Raw genomic sequence first — 18,032 nt, forward strand, 5'->3', positions numbered from 1 at the left:
GCCGCCGGTCGAAAGCTATAGGAGCGGTCGCACAGTGGTCCCATCGTGCAAACGCCGGAGAAATATATTATATTTCAAACGAACACGCTATTTTGCCTTTTTTTATTTGTTTTTTTTTTAATATATATATTTACTAGACAGCATAATGAAGTTGCATACAGCAACTATAAAATAACTGCGTTTCATAATTGCCTCTTGACACCCTTATTAGACGAGGGCTTTTAGTGTCATCTTTGTCCAAAATTTTACTCTCATAAAGTTCCACAAAATGGGTTTGGCAGTTATTTGAGCATTTTCATGTTTGAATTTGGCGTATTGTTCAACCTAGAGTATTGAACAAAATTTGTTGCAAACAACAGAGCAAAGAGTAAACAAATCCCCACTTTGACATAAAAATTCCAGTCGAAAGAAAATCGGAACCGATCGAACCGGTTCCGATTTTCTGACAGCAATATTTCTGTCAATGGCGATTTGACACTATTATCCAAAATCGAGTGGCAGAAATAATCCTCGTCTAATAAGGGTATAAACCTCAAACACTTCTTGGGCATAATAGGCAAAAATGTACTTTTGAAATATTCCAAATACGGTAAGTTTCGTAGCATGCGAACATACACGAGCACTATTCCAGCTGAGAGCAATATTATCTGCTTAAAAACTCAAGCGTTAGAGTGATATGTTTAAATATGGTTGAACGTATACCGATAATTCTTCAATCGGATGCTCCATTCGATTATGATCTCTATTTCCACTGCTAAGCAAAAAATCACCCCTAAATATTGAAAACACACTTGCTGTTCTAATGGCCGACCAATTTTATATAAATAAGGCTGTGAAAGAAGCTTCAGCGATTCTAAACCAATCCCAAAATATCATAAGCCGTATAAGAAAAACCAGAACGACTGAAGTTCACCAGTTTGCCAAAAACGAATTCTACAATTCGCAATACCATATGTTGACCATATCTCAACTAGACTTTGATGGTTTGTAGTGGAATTGGATTGGAGGACCTCGACTCGACTCAACCGCCTTTTTCTCTGTCAAATAGACTTTTGAACTGCGAGATTGCGGAAATAGGGTTTTGATATTTCGTTTCATCTCAAAACCCCAGTAATGCAACAGACCGAACCTACTGTGCGTTGGGGCGCACGGCTTACATTTACCTACTATCCGGTTGCTCTCCCCACGTCGCCCCTGTTGAAACCGTCTACCGTTGCCCTCCTTCTCGGCGGGTCCTCGCTTGCTGCGCGTTACTGGTACGCTTTTTCCTTCCGAGGCCTCGGCTTCGTTGTGACAAAGGCGGGCGCAAGAGCGAGAGAGCAGGTGGTGGGAGAGGGTGCCTGGAAGGGAGCCCGGTGCGGGTGGGAGGCGTCGTGATATGGCGGTGGGAAAGGGATCGGTAGTCGTGCGCAACGCCCGTGGAGCCGTAACAAAAGTGAGAGTCGCATCATCGGCATCGCGTAGTTTATCGGTAACTACGGGAACGTCTGGTGGCAGCAGCCTTGCATAGTAGTCCGGTCCTGGAAGTCGAGGCCCTCTAGTCCGAATTCGGAATCGACAAACCTCGCCCCGTTCCCTTCCCAATTCCCTTTTTTCTGGGCCGTGTCCAAAAACGATGGCGGCAACGAAAGGCATACGCTCGGCGGTGGTGCTGTTGCTGGTTGCGGCGCTCTCCGTGGGTAAGTAGGCTGTGTGCCTGTGTCGTAGCGAGTCGCTGATGTCCCTGTCCTGCCGCTATCTAGCTGCCCAGAGTGCGTTCAAGTGTCCGAAGAGCCGCGGTCAGTTCGAGGATCCTGTCCAGTGCGATAAGTACTACGTGTGTGAGGACGACGTAGCCACCGAGAAGCTCTGTCCGGACGGGCTGGTGTTCGACCAGACGATCAAGCTCATCAACAAGTGCGACCAGCCGTTCAACGTCGACTGCGGCGACCGGTTCGAGCTGCGTAAGTTCCCCGTAAGGGTCCCTAAGCGCACGGGTGCTGACAACGTTTCGTTCTCCATCCTGCAGAGCCGCCACAGGGTACGACCGACTACTGCCCGCGCAAGAACGGGTTCTTCAGCCACCCGGATCCGTCGATCTGCAATGTCTTCTACAGCTGCATCAACGGCGAGGAGCTCGAGATGGGCTGCAGCGGTGGTCTGCACTTTGACGAGAAGTCGGGCACCTGCGTCTGGCCGGATGTGGCGGCACGCGAAGGCTGCGGTAGCAACGCCAACAGTACGTAACGCTTGAGCGCGCAGCGTAACATCGTCACGCTCATACATCCAATGCGCTTTGCCCTTTGCAGAGAAACTCAACGATGGCTTCCAGTGCCCGAAGGAGACGCGCTATGACAAGAACGGCCAGGTGATCACGCATCCCAACTACCCGCACCCGACCGACTGCTCCCGCTTCTACTACTGCCTGAACGGGGTCGAGCCGCGTCTCGGCCAGTGCGATGCCAAGATGGTCTACAACGAGGATCTGCAGCGTTGCGACGACCCGGAGAACGTGCCGGAATGGTAAGCAGCTGCCCGACTACGCCTACTCCATTCTCCAAAATCCGGCATCTAATGGTTCCGTCTCTCTGTCCAATGCCCCATTTGCAGCAAAGACTGGTACAAGGAGGAGGAAGGCGCCAAGAACTGAGGCCCCAAGCCGGTACTCTTAGGAGGTAGCCTTACCGTTTTGCTATGTGATACTGTGCCTTCACTTTCCCGTTACCGTTAGCCCGCCTTAACCGGGCAACCCACCAGCAAAGCCACAGACCTCTGATGCTGATCACGTCCGACCAGTCCATCAATCAATCAATCGCGATCAATCAATCAAGCGAGTCTATTGACCTTGCCGTTGTTGTTTCCGTATACACTCTTACATTTCTTGCTTCTCTCTTTCTCTCTATCTCTATCCTTCTCTGTCTCTGCCTCTCTCTTTCTCTCTAATTTTCTCACAATTGCTACCTTTTTTCTGTTTTTTACTTTTCTTTCCTGTGTAAACACATTTCTCTATTATCATCTCTCGACATCTTCTGTCTGAATTCGTTTGCTTTTGCATAACGTACTCTGCCAACGTTCATTCTGCTCGGTGCACCGTTCAATTTTTTTTCCATTTCCGTGCACTCTTGATCACTTCTGCGTTGGCTACTGTTCACTTCCGTTAGCTTCCGAACTTTCAGATGTAACTGCCATAAATCCATCCAACTGCTGCCTTTCTCTCGTTTGTCTGATTGAACATTGAAATTGCCTTCAATTTCCTAACCTCCACCTCTATGCCTTCTCCCCCAATAGATTTCTCCAAACACCCCCCCCCCCCCTCCCCCCTCTTCCAATCCATTTTCTGACTCCTTTTCATAACTACTATCGTAAGCTGTTCTGAATGTGTAAATGAATAACTGAAGTAATCGCTTCCATTACCGAGGAACCTTCACGGATTCCTGATCTTGTAGGAAGCAGTCTGACAGAAACATTTTATATGAGTGGAAATAAAACAAATTAAACTAAACATTGTAAGTCGCGAGTAGAGAAGAGCAAAGAAACTACGAGAAAGGGGAATCGACTACTGCGTCTTGGATGACATTTTCAAAGGTTGGCCTCTGATAGCGACCCAAACTGGTGTGGTTTGGAAAAGTAGATCGCGTTCGATCGCGCAGCAGACTGTATATCACTATCCAGCACTCAGGATTGGAGCTTGGTACAACACCGACCGACTCTTTTCGTCACCTCCGTATGTTCCTCTGGTCTCTAGTACTCCTACTTCCCAGGACTAGGAAAGTCCATTAGATCAGTGTTTGCCCTCCTAAGAGATCTTAGGCGGCGCTGTCTCGCTTGCTCTGTAGCGCTGCTCCTTGCTCATGTTCGATTGGCAATAAATCGGGTTGGGTTATTAGCCGGGGGCTGAGCGCCTAATGGCGCTGTTGGGAAGGAGTTGAGGCACAGCCACGGAGGCTAGCGGCGATTACATAAAACCGAAACCCATAACGCTCTCGTTGTCCCTGAACGTTGATGGGTTGTCCACACACGCAAGCCGGAGAAAGCCGGGCTTCGGATGAAAGTGAAAGGTAGGTGGCAAGCGAGCGCATGAAGATAGGAACCCGCCCCACCAGGCACACTCTGCTCAGTGGCAAAAAAGGGACAAATGCAAACAAAACACATCGCACATCAGTGTGTGGCCGAGGCACAGCAGGGGCGGAGGAGGTGATAAACCAGTTTTCGAGGGGCGCGAACAAACGCCCCCCCTGTTGGCAGTCCGTGTTTACATAATTGTCCGGGTCGCCACGCCAGCGCAGACCGAGAGTCCGACTGAGGCCTGGCTGATTGGGTAAGCAGGCGAAGGCAGGCACTCGCTGCTGGAACCATCCAGATTGATAGGCCGATCCGTGTGAAGACTCGGCCGATGTCGGGTTGGATAGGGAAGGCTGCTCATCAGGCGAGAGGGATTGAGGCTGGGCGAGAGTAAACAACCTTTGGCACGCAACGCAGCGAAACAAAAAGTGCTCGTCTCATCATCGGCGCAGCCTAGTTAAGCGTTTGCGCTGCTAACGTTCGGATCGGGCCCGGGTCTGGCTGCTGGCTGAGGAGAGCGATCTCGAGGCGTGTTACTCCTGAAGCGAGGCAGAGGTTAGGTCTAGCCTTCCGGACGATTTTCCAAAGAACTCCAACATCCTCCAGCAGAAGGAAGCCCACGTTCAAGATGAGCAACCGAGCGCTGGTCGTGATTCTCCCCCTGGTGCTGACCGTGGCGTTGCTCTGCTGTAAGTGTGCCACCTGAACCGCCCCGCAAACAGCTTGGCTACATTTCTCAACCCCCTGTTGCAGCCGCGGCCACCGAGGAGTCGGACGACTACTTCGAGTTCACCTGCCCGAAACCGGACGGCCAGTTCGAGGATCCGTACCAGTGCGATCGGTACTACGAGTGCAACGATGGGCGCGTCGCGGAGAAGCTCTGCCCGGACGGGCTCGTCTTCAACCCGGACAGCAAGCTGGTCAACAAGTGCGACCAGGTGTTCAACGTCAACTGCGGCGACCGGAAGGAGCTACGTAAGTGGCGGCGCACTTGACCCTGTGCACTGGGCACTCCGACTTACCTGTGCCTGTGTCTGTGTCTTCTGCAGAGCCACCGAAACCGGTCGGAGTGTGTCCCCGGCAGAACGGGTTCTTCCCGCACCCCGATCCGTCGATCTGCAACATCTTCTTCAACTGCGTGAACGGGCGCGAGCTGGAGATGACGTGTGTGGCCGGGCTACACTTCAACCAGCCGACCGGCACCTGCGTCTGGCCGGACATGGCCAACCGGCAGGGCTGCGGCAGCAACGCCAACAGTAAGTACCGCAACTAAGCACTCCGCTTGCACTCCTGAAGCGGTCATGGTCATGGTCAGGACGCTCTCTCTCTCGGTAGAAAAACTGAACGACGGCTTCCAGTGCCCGAAGGACGCGACCAAGATGGACAGGAACGGGCAGGCCATAACGCACCCGAACTACCCGCACCCGGAGGACTGCCAGCGGTTCTACATCTGCCTGAACGGCATCGAGCCGCGGCAAGGCACCTGCGATGATGGCACGGTCTACAACGAGGACCTGCAGCGCTGCGACGACCCGGAGAACGTGCCCGGATGGTGAGCAATGCGGTCAATGTCCGCTTCCTAATCGCCACCTGACTACGATTTGTTGTGTCTTTGTTCTTCTCTTCCTCTTTTTCCCCCAGTGAGGACTGGTACAGCCAGCCAGAGACGGATCGAGAAGCTGATCGAAACTAGCGGCAGGTGTGCACCTGGATGATACGCAATAAATGTTAGTTCTTTGTACAAAACCAAAACCGAAACAAAAGCGTTACCATTGTTGGGAAGGTACAGGAAAGCAAAGGCATGGAGAATGGATACCTCAGGGAGGCTTCTGGTCCTATGTTAGACTGAATTGAACTCTACTCCAGTGTCGTGTCAACCGGGCGATAATTTGCAGGTGTTTTGAGTACACATCAAAGGCGTTATGGTACTTCGATCCACTTAGCAACATTGTCCTTCTGGTTGGGTTGAAAGGCGAAAGGCGCGTTTCTTCGAGCTAGCTGATTTGATCCCACCCCCTTTCCTTCATCACTCGTGCTTTTTTTTTTTTTTTGTTGGATAATTTTTGGGTGTTTTCTCAATCACGTTTGCCTTCGGTATTCCTTATTACGTCGTTCTCCGTCCCGTTGCGAAACATTCTCCTGCTGCGTATCCTGCGCTCGAACCAACAAAAAAAGAAAAAAGACTACAATGTCAAAAAAGCAAACACAATCGAGGGGGGAGGGGAAAGGGGGCAATGGAGTGGAAAGAGCTTACCATTCACCAGAGCGAGGGAAGGCTGGAGGGAGGTCTGCATTTTGCTTGCGTGCGGTTGGTGTGCTACTTCTCCAGTTGTTACGAGGACCCATAAACCTAGCGAACTCCGCCCTGCGTCGCCTGTCTCCGCAGCAGTTCCCCTTCCCACTCAGTCGAATCAAACGAGCTACGCTGGAATAGCTCTAACCATTTTGCGCTATACATATCCTATCTATATATAAAAGATATAGTAATATGGTACATAAATATTGTTACAGTTACTTAATGATGTTACCAAAAAATGTTATCAACGAAGATTCAACATTATTTAATATGTCTAGATATAATTGGATGGCGCGGTAGACATGTTACTTTTATTATTTTTACCTTAACCAATTTACAAAACTGGACCATAATTGGCCCATCCAACAAACACGCGATTTTGAGCAATCCTCCTAACATCATCAACACTAGAAACCAAGTACATTGCTTTGGAATCTTGTGACAATTCTTTGTAGCGGTAATTTTGACCGCTTTTTTTTAATAAGTTATATAATAGTTATATAATAAGTATTTCTATTTCTGAAGATTTTTTAGTTTATCTGTTGGCTATCTTTTGGTGTTTTTAATTTATATTTCATTCCGCTTGCTTTGTGTAAAATAGAAAAAGATCAAATTGTAAGGGAGTTTATACCCCACTCAACTTTTATTTTATCAAAATTTAAAACGTGAATTTATTTCTGAATAAATATTTATGAAGAATATTTTCTTATTCTTAAAATCAATAATGACACCACGAATTAACCTTAAAGCTGTACGCGAGCGTTATGCGGGATGCATTACTACGGAAATTTGCGTTACTTTCGACCTTTGTGGTCATTTTATTGGGTCATTTGTTATTGCAAAACATATGAATTATTTTTTTAAATGTTGCCTAATGTATTATAGCGCTCACTTTTGTTTTTGATTTATATTATACATTTAGTAAATATCATCAAAAATACATCAAAACACCAAAAAATGCCAATAGATAGTCAACAAATAAACTAAAAAGCAGCCGTTTACATATTGTTCGGTAGCAATTTTCGTCGATGGTAAAATTGTTATCTACAATGTTCAGAATCATTCGTATGTGTGGATGCGTGGATCTGTATCTGCGCCTTTCTCCATTTTTCCATCTTGATGTAAGGACACCCGACTAATACTTAATGAATCGTCTTACTAAAAACGTCCATTAATGAAAGTTTGGTCCTTTCGAATGTAAAGTTTAAATTTTTTTGTTATTTTTGGTGCTCAATAATTCAATCCAAGCTTCCTCTAGCTCTCCTTCCCCATGCATATGATTAAATCACTAGCAACCTTTAATTGTAGAAACTTCACTATGAGTCTTATTGTAATTGGACAATTATTACAAGTATTTTTAACGCTACAAATAGAAGCATTCTGTAGATTTGATTCGTTTACAACTAGAACAGCTAATGAGAGTGAACTTTATTTAAAAAACATATATATTGATTTATTAACATGAGAAAGAATTTGAGTAACACTCACAAAAATCAAGGTCTCTACTTGCCTCCATTGTTTGAATTCTATATTTTGGGTTTTCCAACACGTTGCTTGATTTAAAGAATAAAAAAACTAAAAAGGATCGAGAAAAAGGCCCACTTCATCCCAGGAGAAGTGCTCGTTATCCTTCCGGTGCAATCTTTATGTATAACTTTTGGCAAGACACACTCCGTTGTGGCCATCACAGCCCCCTTTCACCCCCCGCCCAGTAGTGGGAAAAGGGCAGCAGCAGACCTTTTTCCCATCGTAGTGTCATACCGAGTGTTAGATGCCGGAATAGATGTACGTAGTGCTGCGCTTGATTAGCTAACGTGCACAAGGGTGGCCACGCAAGACACGCGTATGTAGACACACATACACACACACACGTATACTCCACCCGTAGCTCCAGCGTGCGTTAGTAAGCACCATTACGCCGAGGCGAACGAGAACGCATTATTTCACTTTCGATTTCCGTTCACTCACGCCGTGTTACGAGCGTTACGTGGCCCCGCGTAAAAGTGTGGTGGCAATTGTTCTGCCCTTCGCGCCGCTACCCCACCCGTCGGTGAGCTGTGTTTTTTTTTTGTGCTGGGCGAGGACCTGCTCCCATTGCCTTTTTGCGCACGCCAAACCCTTTGGCCTAATGCGGACCCCGTGACTCACCGAGTGAGGGCTCGTGCTGTAACGGGTAACGCGTAATGGAAGACAGCACCCGCCCACGCATCCTAGTTCTACGGGCCAGCAAAGCAAAGGGGAGCAGCGTGGAAGCAAAGCAACCGCCAGAAAAGGCCAACGCCAACTGAGCGATAACGAATCTTAATTTATTCCCTGATCGAGCGAGCCCGCGTTTGCTCTTGGCATTAGCGTTACTGGCGTTAGAACTATTGAAGAAGAAAAACGACACCCCAGGTGCGCAAAAAAAAACACACACAGACACGATGGGAAGCGAAAAACGACAGTCTCCAGGCAAATGTTAATGTGTCGCGCGAATGGGGTTTGATTGAAAACTTCGGCTAGAAAGGGTGAGAGGAGAGAGAGAGAGAGAGAGAGAGAGAGAGAGAGAGAGAGAGTAGAAGGGGTTTGGGGTGCATTCATCCACCCTTACACCATCTCTCTCTCTCTCTCTCGCCTCCCCCCAGCGGCATGGCCTTCTCTTTCGCTCGCTGGACACCCGCAAAACCCGCGATAACCCGTTCACCGTTCGTGTCGACCCCTCTCAAGGCATCACTACCCCCGTCCCCTTCCCTGGACCAGCAACCTTTGGCCAACGAAACCGAAAACCACCCCTTCGGCCCGCCCGTCCAGACATCGGTTGCTCGGACCAGTTGTGGCTGGTTTTTGTTTCGCACGCTGCCTTCGTCCCTCGTCTTGTTCCTCGTTTGCGTACGCGGGCCACTGGAGGTGGGAGGAGGGTCGGGCGATGGACGTGGACCGGGAGTGGGCACAACTGTCCGCTGGCAGCACGGCGAGAGCTTAGCCGCGGCACGGCGCACCAACCGACTGCCATTCGTTAATCGGATTCGAGCCACACCGGTACGACTTTTTGGGGCGCGCGCTGCTGCCCAAAGCCGAGGCCCATTTTCGTTACAGTTTTCCGAACCCCGCTGGTGCAGGCTGTGTGCTGACGTTTTCTTCTCTCCCTTCTCTCTTCTCTTCCACCACCTCCCCCCAAACACGCACACACACACATCAACGCAAACAGAGTGGATCGTGTCGCTGTCTCCCCAGCTCCAGCACCGACGAGACTTCCTCGATCAAACGGCCCCGGTTTCTGTTTGGTTTTTGTTTGCCTAAATCTACTTTGCGTCCCGTCCCTTCCCACCCACAACCGCGGTGACGTCGCGTCGAGTTTGCATCAATCAATCGAGAGAACCCGAAACCGAAGAAGAAAAACGCGGGCTTTCGCACCGAAGAATCGTTCGAGGTCGTGGTCCTAAGCGGTGTTAACGTGCGCGCAATATGAAGCAGTTCGGTGCGTTGTTTGCGACGACCATCGTCGGCCTGGCGCTGGTGGCACACGGTAAGTTAACAGCAAAACAGAAGAAGAAAAGAAAACCAAAAAAACCCCCGAAACAGACGATGACAAATTGTGTGGAAACAAAGTGTAATTTTTTTTCCCCTCATTCATCAAATTAATTATGCTACAAACGGAATTTTAAAACCAAAGCACAACAAATAATTCAAGGATTACCCGCTTTATTTAACCGCGCGGTTCGTCGCCTGCCCGGCTGTTGTAGTCTCCTGTTTTGTGTCACGCGTTCGCGCGCCGTGTTTGACAGCTGTCGCCAGGAGCTGTTGTTTTGGTGGTTTTGCTATTGCGATCGTGACGCCATTCCTAGCCTGGGTAATGGAACGTTCAGCAAGTGACTAAAAGCTCTAGTCGATCAACAAAACTAAAGCAAAAAGCGCGAACACGTTCACGCGATCACTATTTACTTTCCCTTTTTTCTCAGTCTTTTTGTTTTTTTTTGTTCTTTGCAACGCCGACCGGGCGGGACGACCTCCGAAAGGTTGTATCTTGGTTGTGTGATGTAGAACAACCCCCCAAACACCCCTCCCGTCCTCTCTTCTCCACCCGTTCTGCTCCGTCGTGCCGGCTTCGCGAATGTTTGTCTCGTCGGCGTGTCGGGTCGGACGGGCATAGAGCTTTGTTGTTAGTGCTGTACAATTAAAAAGTTGTGAAATCGAAACACCCACCACCAATCGCCAACCCCGGTGTACCCCGTGCACGCCCTGCCATCTCTTTCACGCTTCGCCGCGATTGATTTTTCCACTTTGCTCTCGATTTCATTATGTCTTGAGCTCGAGCTCGCGCAACCTGTTCGCCCGTCGCCCAATACAATGTCGCTGCGACGCTGGAGCCTTTTTTACCTGCCTCCCATTCGCCTCCTCGTCCGCCATCCGCCTCGGGGCCATTATTGTGATTACTGTGCATTCGTTCGGTGCAAAGTTCGCAAAGGAAACGGGCTGCCCAATGAGGTTCCCTTGTTGCCAAACCACCTTTTTCGCCACCATTGGGCATCGGGTGAAATGGCCGCTGACCGTTGGCCGTTGCTCCCCGGGCTATGTGTGAGCGTGTGTGTGTATGTGCGAGGCGGTGGAAATGGGCAGCAATTCAGCTCGCACCCCATGCGAAGGAAATGGCAACAAATGTGCATTTGGCCGTTTGCATCCGCTTCGAATTTGTTTTCTCCCCCCCTCGCTGCATCATACGCTTTCCTTTCCTGCTCCTTCTCCCTTGTCGCTCCCCTTTCTTTTGCGCCCCGCCACGTCCCTCCTTTTTGTCAATGTGATTGGAAACTTTCGATTTCGTTTTTCGGCCACCCCGGTGAATCAAATCCGGTCGCGAGTGCCAATCGGATGTTGTGCGTGTATCTCACCACTCGCTCGGAAGTCGGAAGCACGCTGGCGGCGAAATGTAAACGGTCAGCAACCAATCCTTTACGACCGAAAGGAAGGAAAGGAGCTATTACTTCTTAATTTTCTTCTGTTACTTAATTGTTTCGTTGACGTTTTGTAAGCCCAAAATCGTACTGTTTTCATCTATTTTTTTTTCGTTTAATGAGTTTGCGCTTCGTATTCGTATCTAGCTCTAGATCGAGGTGCCAAAAAAGTCGGCAAGCTAAGAATTGTCGGACCCCGGAGTGGAGGGCTTAGCTTTCCCGCGACCCAGCAAGATATTCCACTCCTTGCCAGTTACATAACGTTATCCTTACCTGATGCAATGATGTCGAGAAGACAGTTTTGGCACAAGGAAAGCGTAAAACCAAACAATCGGGTAGCAGCTTTCCGTTGGTTACCACCCGGGGAGCAATTAATCAGAACGGCAAAAGGGGGCCTTGACGAGCCAGAACGGAGGTTTGCAAAAAGAATAAGAAACATTCACATGGCAACACGCTAACCAGTCACCGACTAGCCCGTTAAAAACATGTTTCGAACACGTTTTTCGTGGCAAACCGCACCACATCGTTTTTTTTTGCTGTTTAAATATTTCTTTTCTTTAATTTTTTGTCTTCGGCGAAAGGATAAACGAAAGTTTTTCGGGGTAGTTCAGCTGCGGCCTGCGAGGAAATAAGGAAACCCAAAATCGGAGTTTCCTTTCACCCAGCTAATTCGTCGCCAGCTTCTGGATCCCGGCTATCCTTGTGAACGTGCCACACACTTTCGAAACGCCGAGGGGAATGCCTACCACTGAAAAAACCTTCAACGGATAAGAAAGCTCAAATCAACGCTGTTTGGATTCTAGTGTTAGTGTTGACAAATGCACTGGCTACGATAAATTTTCAAATATTGCAAGCGATTCTAAATCATGCTGATGCCAACGTAACCAGAAGCTTAAAAACAAAAACAAAAAATCAATAGAGGGATCGCCACGTAGCGTAAACTCATGCAAGGTTTGGTGCAAACGATGATTTTTATTAATACTTTCGCCGAAAAATGAAGACGCGACAAATTCGCGGTGATGTTTGTCCAAGCAACCTCTGCTTTTGAACGGACTTTGAACAATTTTTCAATTTACACTCATTTCTGCTCCATTTTCGTTGAAGCCTATTTACTATTTGGCTAAACACACACACACAACGTTTGCGTCAGGGGATTTGTGCAAACACGAAAAACAAAAACAGCTGGAAACGTTTTGTTTGTTTGTTTTTGCGTGTTCTCGACGGTAAACAAATCTTCCAATTCCGGATAGATATTAGATAGTTTGAGGTTGTCTGAGATACATGTCGGTGGTTGAACCAATTGAAATGCAGCTTTATCTAATAGTTTCTTTTGCCCTTCTCTTGTCCTTCAACCCGGTTGGCCAGTGTCCGGAGCGGCCGCCCCGAGCTGCCCGGAGCCGTACGGTGAGCAGGCGTACCTGCACCCGGACCATTGCGACCAGTTCTTCCTCTGCACGAACGGCACGCTGACGCTGGAGACGTGCGAGAACGGGCTGCTGTTCGACGGCAAGGCAGCGGTGCACAACCACTGCAACTACAACTGGGCGGTCGAGTGCGGGGCGCGCAAGTTCGCCACCGACCAGACGCCGCTGTCGACGCCCGGCTGCGAGTACCTGTTCGGCATCTACCCGGACGCGGCCGAGTGCTCCACCAGCTACCACAAGTGCGCGTTCGGCGAGGTGCACCAGGAGCTGTGCGAGCCGGGGCTGGTGTACGACCACCGCATCCACGGCTGCAACTGGCCCGACCAGCTGCTCGACCAGTGCAACCCGGAGGCCGTCGTCGGCTTCAAGTGCCCGCAGTCGGTGCCGTCCGGCACGGTCGCGGCCCGCTTCTGGCCGTACCCGCGCTTCGCCGTCCCGAACGATTGCCACCGGCTGATCACCTGCGTCGACGGCCATCCGCGTCTCATTACGTGCGGCGAGGGCAAGGTGTTCAACGAGGAGTCGCTCACCTGCGAGAACCCCGAGGATGTCCCGCACGCCTGCCGTCATTAGGAGCCCACCTCCTTCCAGCCCGTCCATCTTAGCCTTCCTCTCCTCCCAGAAACTTTGGCTTCAGGCCACAGTGCCACAGAAAACATACCACCTTCATGTCACAGACCACCCCGTACTACACCGTTTTGTTTGATTATAGGTTTGAAATGTTGTAGATTTATTTTATTTGTTCTGTTTATAAATGTTTTTTTTTTAAATGGTTTCTCTAATGTCATTCGTTACAGTTTTGCTAAACACTAATACTCAAACTCCGCGACGTACGACAATGTCGGTCGAAATCGTTTGTATCCTCTTCAATTTGAAACAATCCTCACCGGCAGTCATGCCATCATCATACCATGCAGTAGTTTATAAACTCATCTCCCGTTTATATAAAAAAAAAAGAATCAAGTTGCTCTCTATCGTTTTTGGCAAATACTCCTTTATCATTATTCTTCGCTGCCACCTCTTTCGAATCGAATGTAAACACTTTGGATAACACTGCGCGCACTCTCAACCTCGTTCTCTCGCTCGTCTCCTGTCCCCGAAAGCTTTATTGGTTGTTTACTTGGACATATATAGAGAAATTATACTACTGTTGCCGTAGGTTTTGCTTCCAGCAAAAAAAAACCCCCCGGGAACCTTTGCATCAGTTCCACTACTCGCCTACTCCAGTCTCGCGCACTCAGGTGCTACACATCTTACAGAAATAACATACTCTTCCTTTCTTTCCAAATGCGAACGATGAGCAGGAAGACGAACGAATGGGATTAATTAAAAAAATTACTTGCAAACACAAAAAAAGTATGCGAAACACATATCTCATATTATCAACGAATACTTTGAATAAAACAACACATTTAACATGCCGCGTGGGTAATGTGTTTGGCTTGTGTACAATACGGGTTGGAAAGAAACAAAAAAAAAATCAAGCAACATTAGCGCACGTAGAAGTTTCCAGTGTGCCGGAATTATGCAGGTGCTAAATGGTTCATTTTTACAATATAACTTTTAACCTCACTATTAAATCGGCAATTACACGAAAGTTAGAACATGTACACGAATATGTTAACCTAATGGAACTTAATCGAACCTCGCACACTCTCAGTGAGAAATGGGTAGGCCATTTTTTCGCACCGAACACCGTCGTTATGCGTAGTGCTGCTCACTTCTTTAACACTAAAATGCGATACAAAATAAATGCAGCAAGAATATTGTCCCATTGCGCATTCGATGAATTTTATGCGCACGTTTAGTTGCTAGTGCGTGTGCTCAGCTTTTTCAGCACGTTCAGGCCCTGCTCCTGGTACTCGGCCTTGGACATCCAGAACGCATCGCGATCCTTGGTCACCTCAGCTAGGACGGCGCCTCCTGCACGATTCCGAAAGAGATGAGTGTGAGCGATACGCCCGTGTTAGAAAAGTATCTCCTTTGAAACTGGTTGCCCTTACCGATGAAAACCATATCTTTTCTCCGGGGTGGATCCTCGATGCGGATCTTGAACTTGGACAGCTTGTCGATGTCGTTCTTGAGCACCCGCTCGAGGTAGAGCTGCTTGATTTCGCGCTCGAGACGGCTCGGTAGGCCGGGGTACATGGTGGACCCGCCCGACAGTACGATGTGCTTGTACAGCTCCGACCGCATGTCGATGTCGGCAGCCTGGATCGTCGAGAAGACCAGCTCCGCGATGCCCTGGCCTTCCACATTGATCAGGTGCGGCTGGAAGAGAGCCTCCGGTGCTTCGAAGCGCTCGCCGCCGACCTTTATCATGCGCCCGTCCGGCAGCTACGCCCCAGAAGAAGGAGAGCGCAATTAAGACATCAGTTAAAACATCGACGTTAACTGTTGCCAACAACTTACCGTGTACGATTCTACCAGCACCGTGGTCTCGAGCGCGAGCCGCTGCTCCATCTCTATGTCGTAGCCAATGTAGCACAGCTTCTCCTTCATCATGCGCACCGTCTCGAAGTCAGCCGAGTGGTTGAACGCGTAGCCACGCAGCAGCAGCAGCTTGATCAGGTAGCGCGTGATATCCCGCCCGGCAATATCGAGCCGCCGGGTTAGATGCGGTAGCGCGAACTCCTCATACACCGGGCAGATGTGCGTCACACCGTCACCGGAGTCGATGACGACGCCACTAATCAGGCCCTGCGCGTACAGCGTCAGCACCGCTTGGATGGCAATGTACGCCGAGTCGAAGCCGTACTTCTCGAACATCACCTCGATCATCTTCTCCCGGTTCTTTGTCGGGTTCATCGGCGGCTCCGTGAGCAGGATCTTGGTGTTGGTCGGCTCGATGTTCATCTTCTTCGGCCCAAACGTGTAGTCCCACACGTGGCACATGTCTTCCCAGTTGCGCACCACACCGTTCTCCATCGGGTACGACACCTCCAGCAGCGAACGCAACTGCGACGCTTCATCGCCAACCATCAGATCCTGCGAGATACAACATACAAAACACCCATCAGCATAAGCATTCGCGTAGCATTCGATCACTGCCAAAGATAATGCAACATCAAGCGTAATTGCAGCACATCTAACAACTGTAAAAAAAACTATGGATTAAACTGAGGGAAAACACAACCAAACGCGAAGATAGAGCTAGCCTGTTTACGAGTCGAGCAACAGCGGAAACAATCTAAGACAGCAAACTAAACCAAAGAAAATATCAAACATCGGGGCGTTCGCAGGCAGGATGAGCATGAGGTTTCGAGTGGATGAACGATGCGTGCTGAGCGAGCATGAATCGCTCGTAAGTAAAAAAAATAGGATGCTCGGAAATGTAAACATAACGGAACCGAGGTGGAAAAGTTAAGTCCGGCTAATATAACTAGAACGTTCGTACTTACTGGCAGCGTGCTGGTTGCTTCGACCTCCTGGTTCGTTTCGTTTTGAGGTTTTTTTAAATGTAAAATGTGTTGTGTTTTGGGGTCGGTTTTGGGGACAAGTACAGTTTGTGGAAAGGCAGTGAAGTGAGTTATTCATGATGATGTTATTTTCCATTCAATAGCGAATTAGAATTATGACGGCGATGATGAGACGGTGATGTGGTGGTGCAAGTGCAAACTCCGCAGCGCACGGTGACCGCAATGAAGCCAGGTTTAATTTTTGTTATCAGATATTGGATGCGTAAGTGGGATGCAATCGATCACGGTATGCCGAATAGTGTAAGGTTTTTAGCGCAAATATTGAACGAAGAAAAGTAAAATGATTATATGAATGAGTAAGAAATCGACAGAAAGGAAGGGATACGGTGGTAGAGAGAGAGAAAGAGAGACGGGGGAATGGTACGAGGGTGAGTGCGCGTGTTTGAACGAACGAGCAATGAATAAGCAATGCATTTCTGCATCATCCTGAACATGTTAAAATTGGGTGCGACTATTCGAAAACGTTCTTCGTTTACGGAAGGCCAGTTCGTACATAGCAACATATCTAATCGATATTTTACTCTGGCATTAGTTGATCCAGTACTTTGGTGTAGGAGGAGTGAGTAATTCTTTCAAACAGTGAACAACAACTAAAGAAAAAATTAAACAAATGGCAAAAAAGTTATCGTCGCTAGGCGCAGTGTTAGTTCAAAAAGAGCATGAAACATATCACAAAACGGAAGTAAAGGAACAGTAACACACGGCAAAAAATACCCGGCACTCCGGACAAACCCGTACTGGATGTCCGGACTAATTATACTTATGAGCAATCAACGTGACTTACATCAACGTGTAAATCCTGGAAAAATTGAAATAGATAACAGCGTTAATGAGTATCCCAACTTCCGCTCACCCAGCTACAACCACCAGAGCAATGTGGGCATGGGTTGCATGAACAACTCGCCCGGGAGGACACCCTTCAACGCAAGGCTGGGGAGGGAGGCAACAGGAACAAGTCCAACCCCAAGAGGTTTCCTTTTATGACTTCGTCATCCGTACAGAGAGCACACGATAAGCTATATATTTACCTTCACTTCGATGTCTCCGATTTTGTTCACGGCACGGATGATGGGCCGGCCGACCATCGACGGGAAAATGTGTGCAGGAAAGTTGCTGCCGGCATAACCGCATTTGACGAACTGCAATTAGGTGCGATGGTAAAAATATATATCCAAATCCAACATTCAATGCAAGGGAGTGTACTGTACATTATCTATGTTAACTGATAACCACTGGGGGGTTGCCAGAGCAGAACATGGCCCCCCGGGAGCAGACTTACCCCGGTGCCATTGTCGCAAACGATTACATGTCGACCCTTGCTGTCCATGGCGTATAAACTAGTTTTGGTTTCAAATGCAGTCGCGGTAATGCCTCTGTGCAAACACTTTTTGCTTCTAGTTTACAGAGTACAAAACATCTACGACACCGTACACAATCACTTGCTGACCCTTACGTACTACGAGGCGTTGAATGAATGAATGACTAATCGCGTTGACAAAATATATTTTTTACTCCCTGTGTAAGAAAAGACCTGCCCATGAAGGCTGTCAAAAAAGTGACAGCGTGTCTCCGCTGAACCTGGTCCGGATATAACAGCTGTGTTTTCCTTTCACTGGTATAGATGCGTTCGAAAACTACATTTTCAGCAAGCAACAAATCTTTTTCCACATAAACTAAATTGTTTTAAGTTTTGTTCTTTAGTAAAACACTCATTACCAACACACATATTAATTATGTTTTATTAGTTTTATATCCTGCAATATATAAAATGTCATAAAAGCAGGGCTGTGTCGAGCGTGCTATGACAAATGGAAGTTGATCTGTCAAAGTTTTGTTTTCAGTGCCATCGAACGTCGTTTCTTTA

At 48.4% G+C, this 18,032-nt stretch overlaps 4 protein-coding genes across 6 annotated transcripts; 3 read left to right on the plus strand and 1 right to left on the minus strand.

The window, feature by feature from the left end:
* Positions 1-1,615: 1,615 nt before the first annotated feature.
* Positions 1,616-2,629, plus strand: LOC131268980 (protein obstructor-E-like). The gene is made up of 5 exons (XM_058271289.1): positions 1,616-1,675; positions 1,751-1,943; positions 2,009-2,218; positions 2,289-2,502; positions 2,590-2,629. Exons 1-5 carry the CDS (start codon positions 1,616-1,618, stop codon positions 2,627-2,629), a joined length of 717 nt encoding a protein of 238 aa, XP_058127272.1.
* A 2,040-nt stretch (positions 2,630-4,669) lies between these two features.
* On the plus strand, positions 4,670-5,734 carry LOC131268982 (protein obstructor-E-like). The gene is made up of 5 exons (XM_058271291.1): positions 4,670-4,730; positions 4,795-5,016; positions 5,091-5,297; positions 5,377-5,593; positions 5,683-5,734. Exons 1-5 carry the CDS (start codon positions 4,670-4,672, stop codon positions 5,732-5,734), a joined length of 759 nt encoding a protein of 252 aa, XP_058127274.1.
* Positions 5,735-9,781: 4,047 nt separating this feature from the next.
* Positions 9,782-13,345, plus strand: LOC131269189 (protein obstructor-E). The gene is made up of 2 exons (XM_058271524.1): positions 9,782-9,842; positions 12,631-13,345. Exons 1-2 carry the CDS (start codon positions 9,782-9,784, stop codon positions 13,260-13,262), a joined length of 693 nt encoding a protein of 230 aa, XP_058127507.1. The 3' UTR covers positions 13,263-13,345.
* A 358-nt stretch (positions 13,346-13,703) lies between these two features.
* Positions 13,704-17,620, minus strand: LOC131269640 (actin-related protein 2). Of its 3 annotated transcripts, XM_058272106.1 has the most exons (6): positions 17,448-17,620; positions 17,197-17,307; positions 16,953-16,967; positions 15,102-15,677; positions 14,693-15,026; positions 13,704-14,612 (listed from the first exon to the last, which is right to left on the minus strand). In XM_058272106.1, exons 1-6 carry the CDS (start codon positions 17,493-17,495, stop codon positions 14,494-14,496), a joined length of 1,203 nt encoding a protein of 400 aa, XP_058128089.1. In that variant the 5' UTR covers positions 17,496-17,620; the 3' UTR covers positions 13,704-14,493. The 3 variants fall into 3 exon arrangements, with proteins under 3 accessions (XP_058128089.1, XP_058128088.1, XP_058128087.1); XM_058272105.1 differs by lacking the exon at positions 16,953-16,967; XM_058272104.1 differs by lacking the exon at positions 16,953-16,967 and having other exon boundaries at positions 15,102-15,736; positions 17,448-17,579.
* Positions 17,621-18,032: the final 412 nt, after the last annotated feature.

The sequence above is a fragment of the Anopheles coustani genome, chromosome X (assembly GCF_943734705.1).
Source record: "Anopheles coustani chromosome X, idAnoCousDA_361_x.2, whole genome shotgun sequence".
Classification (NCBI taxonomy): Eukaryota; Metazoa; Arthropoda; class Insecta; order Diptera; family Culicidae; genus Anopheles; species Anopheles coustani.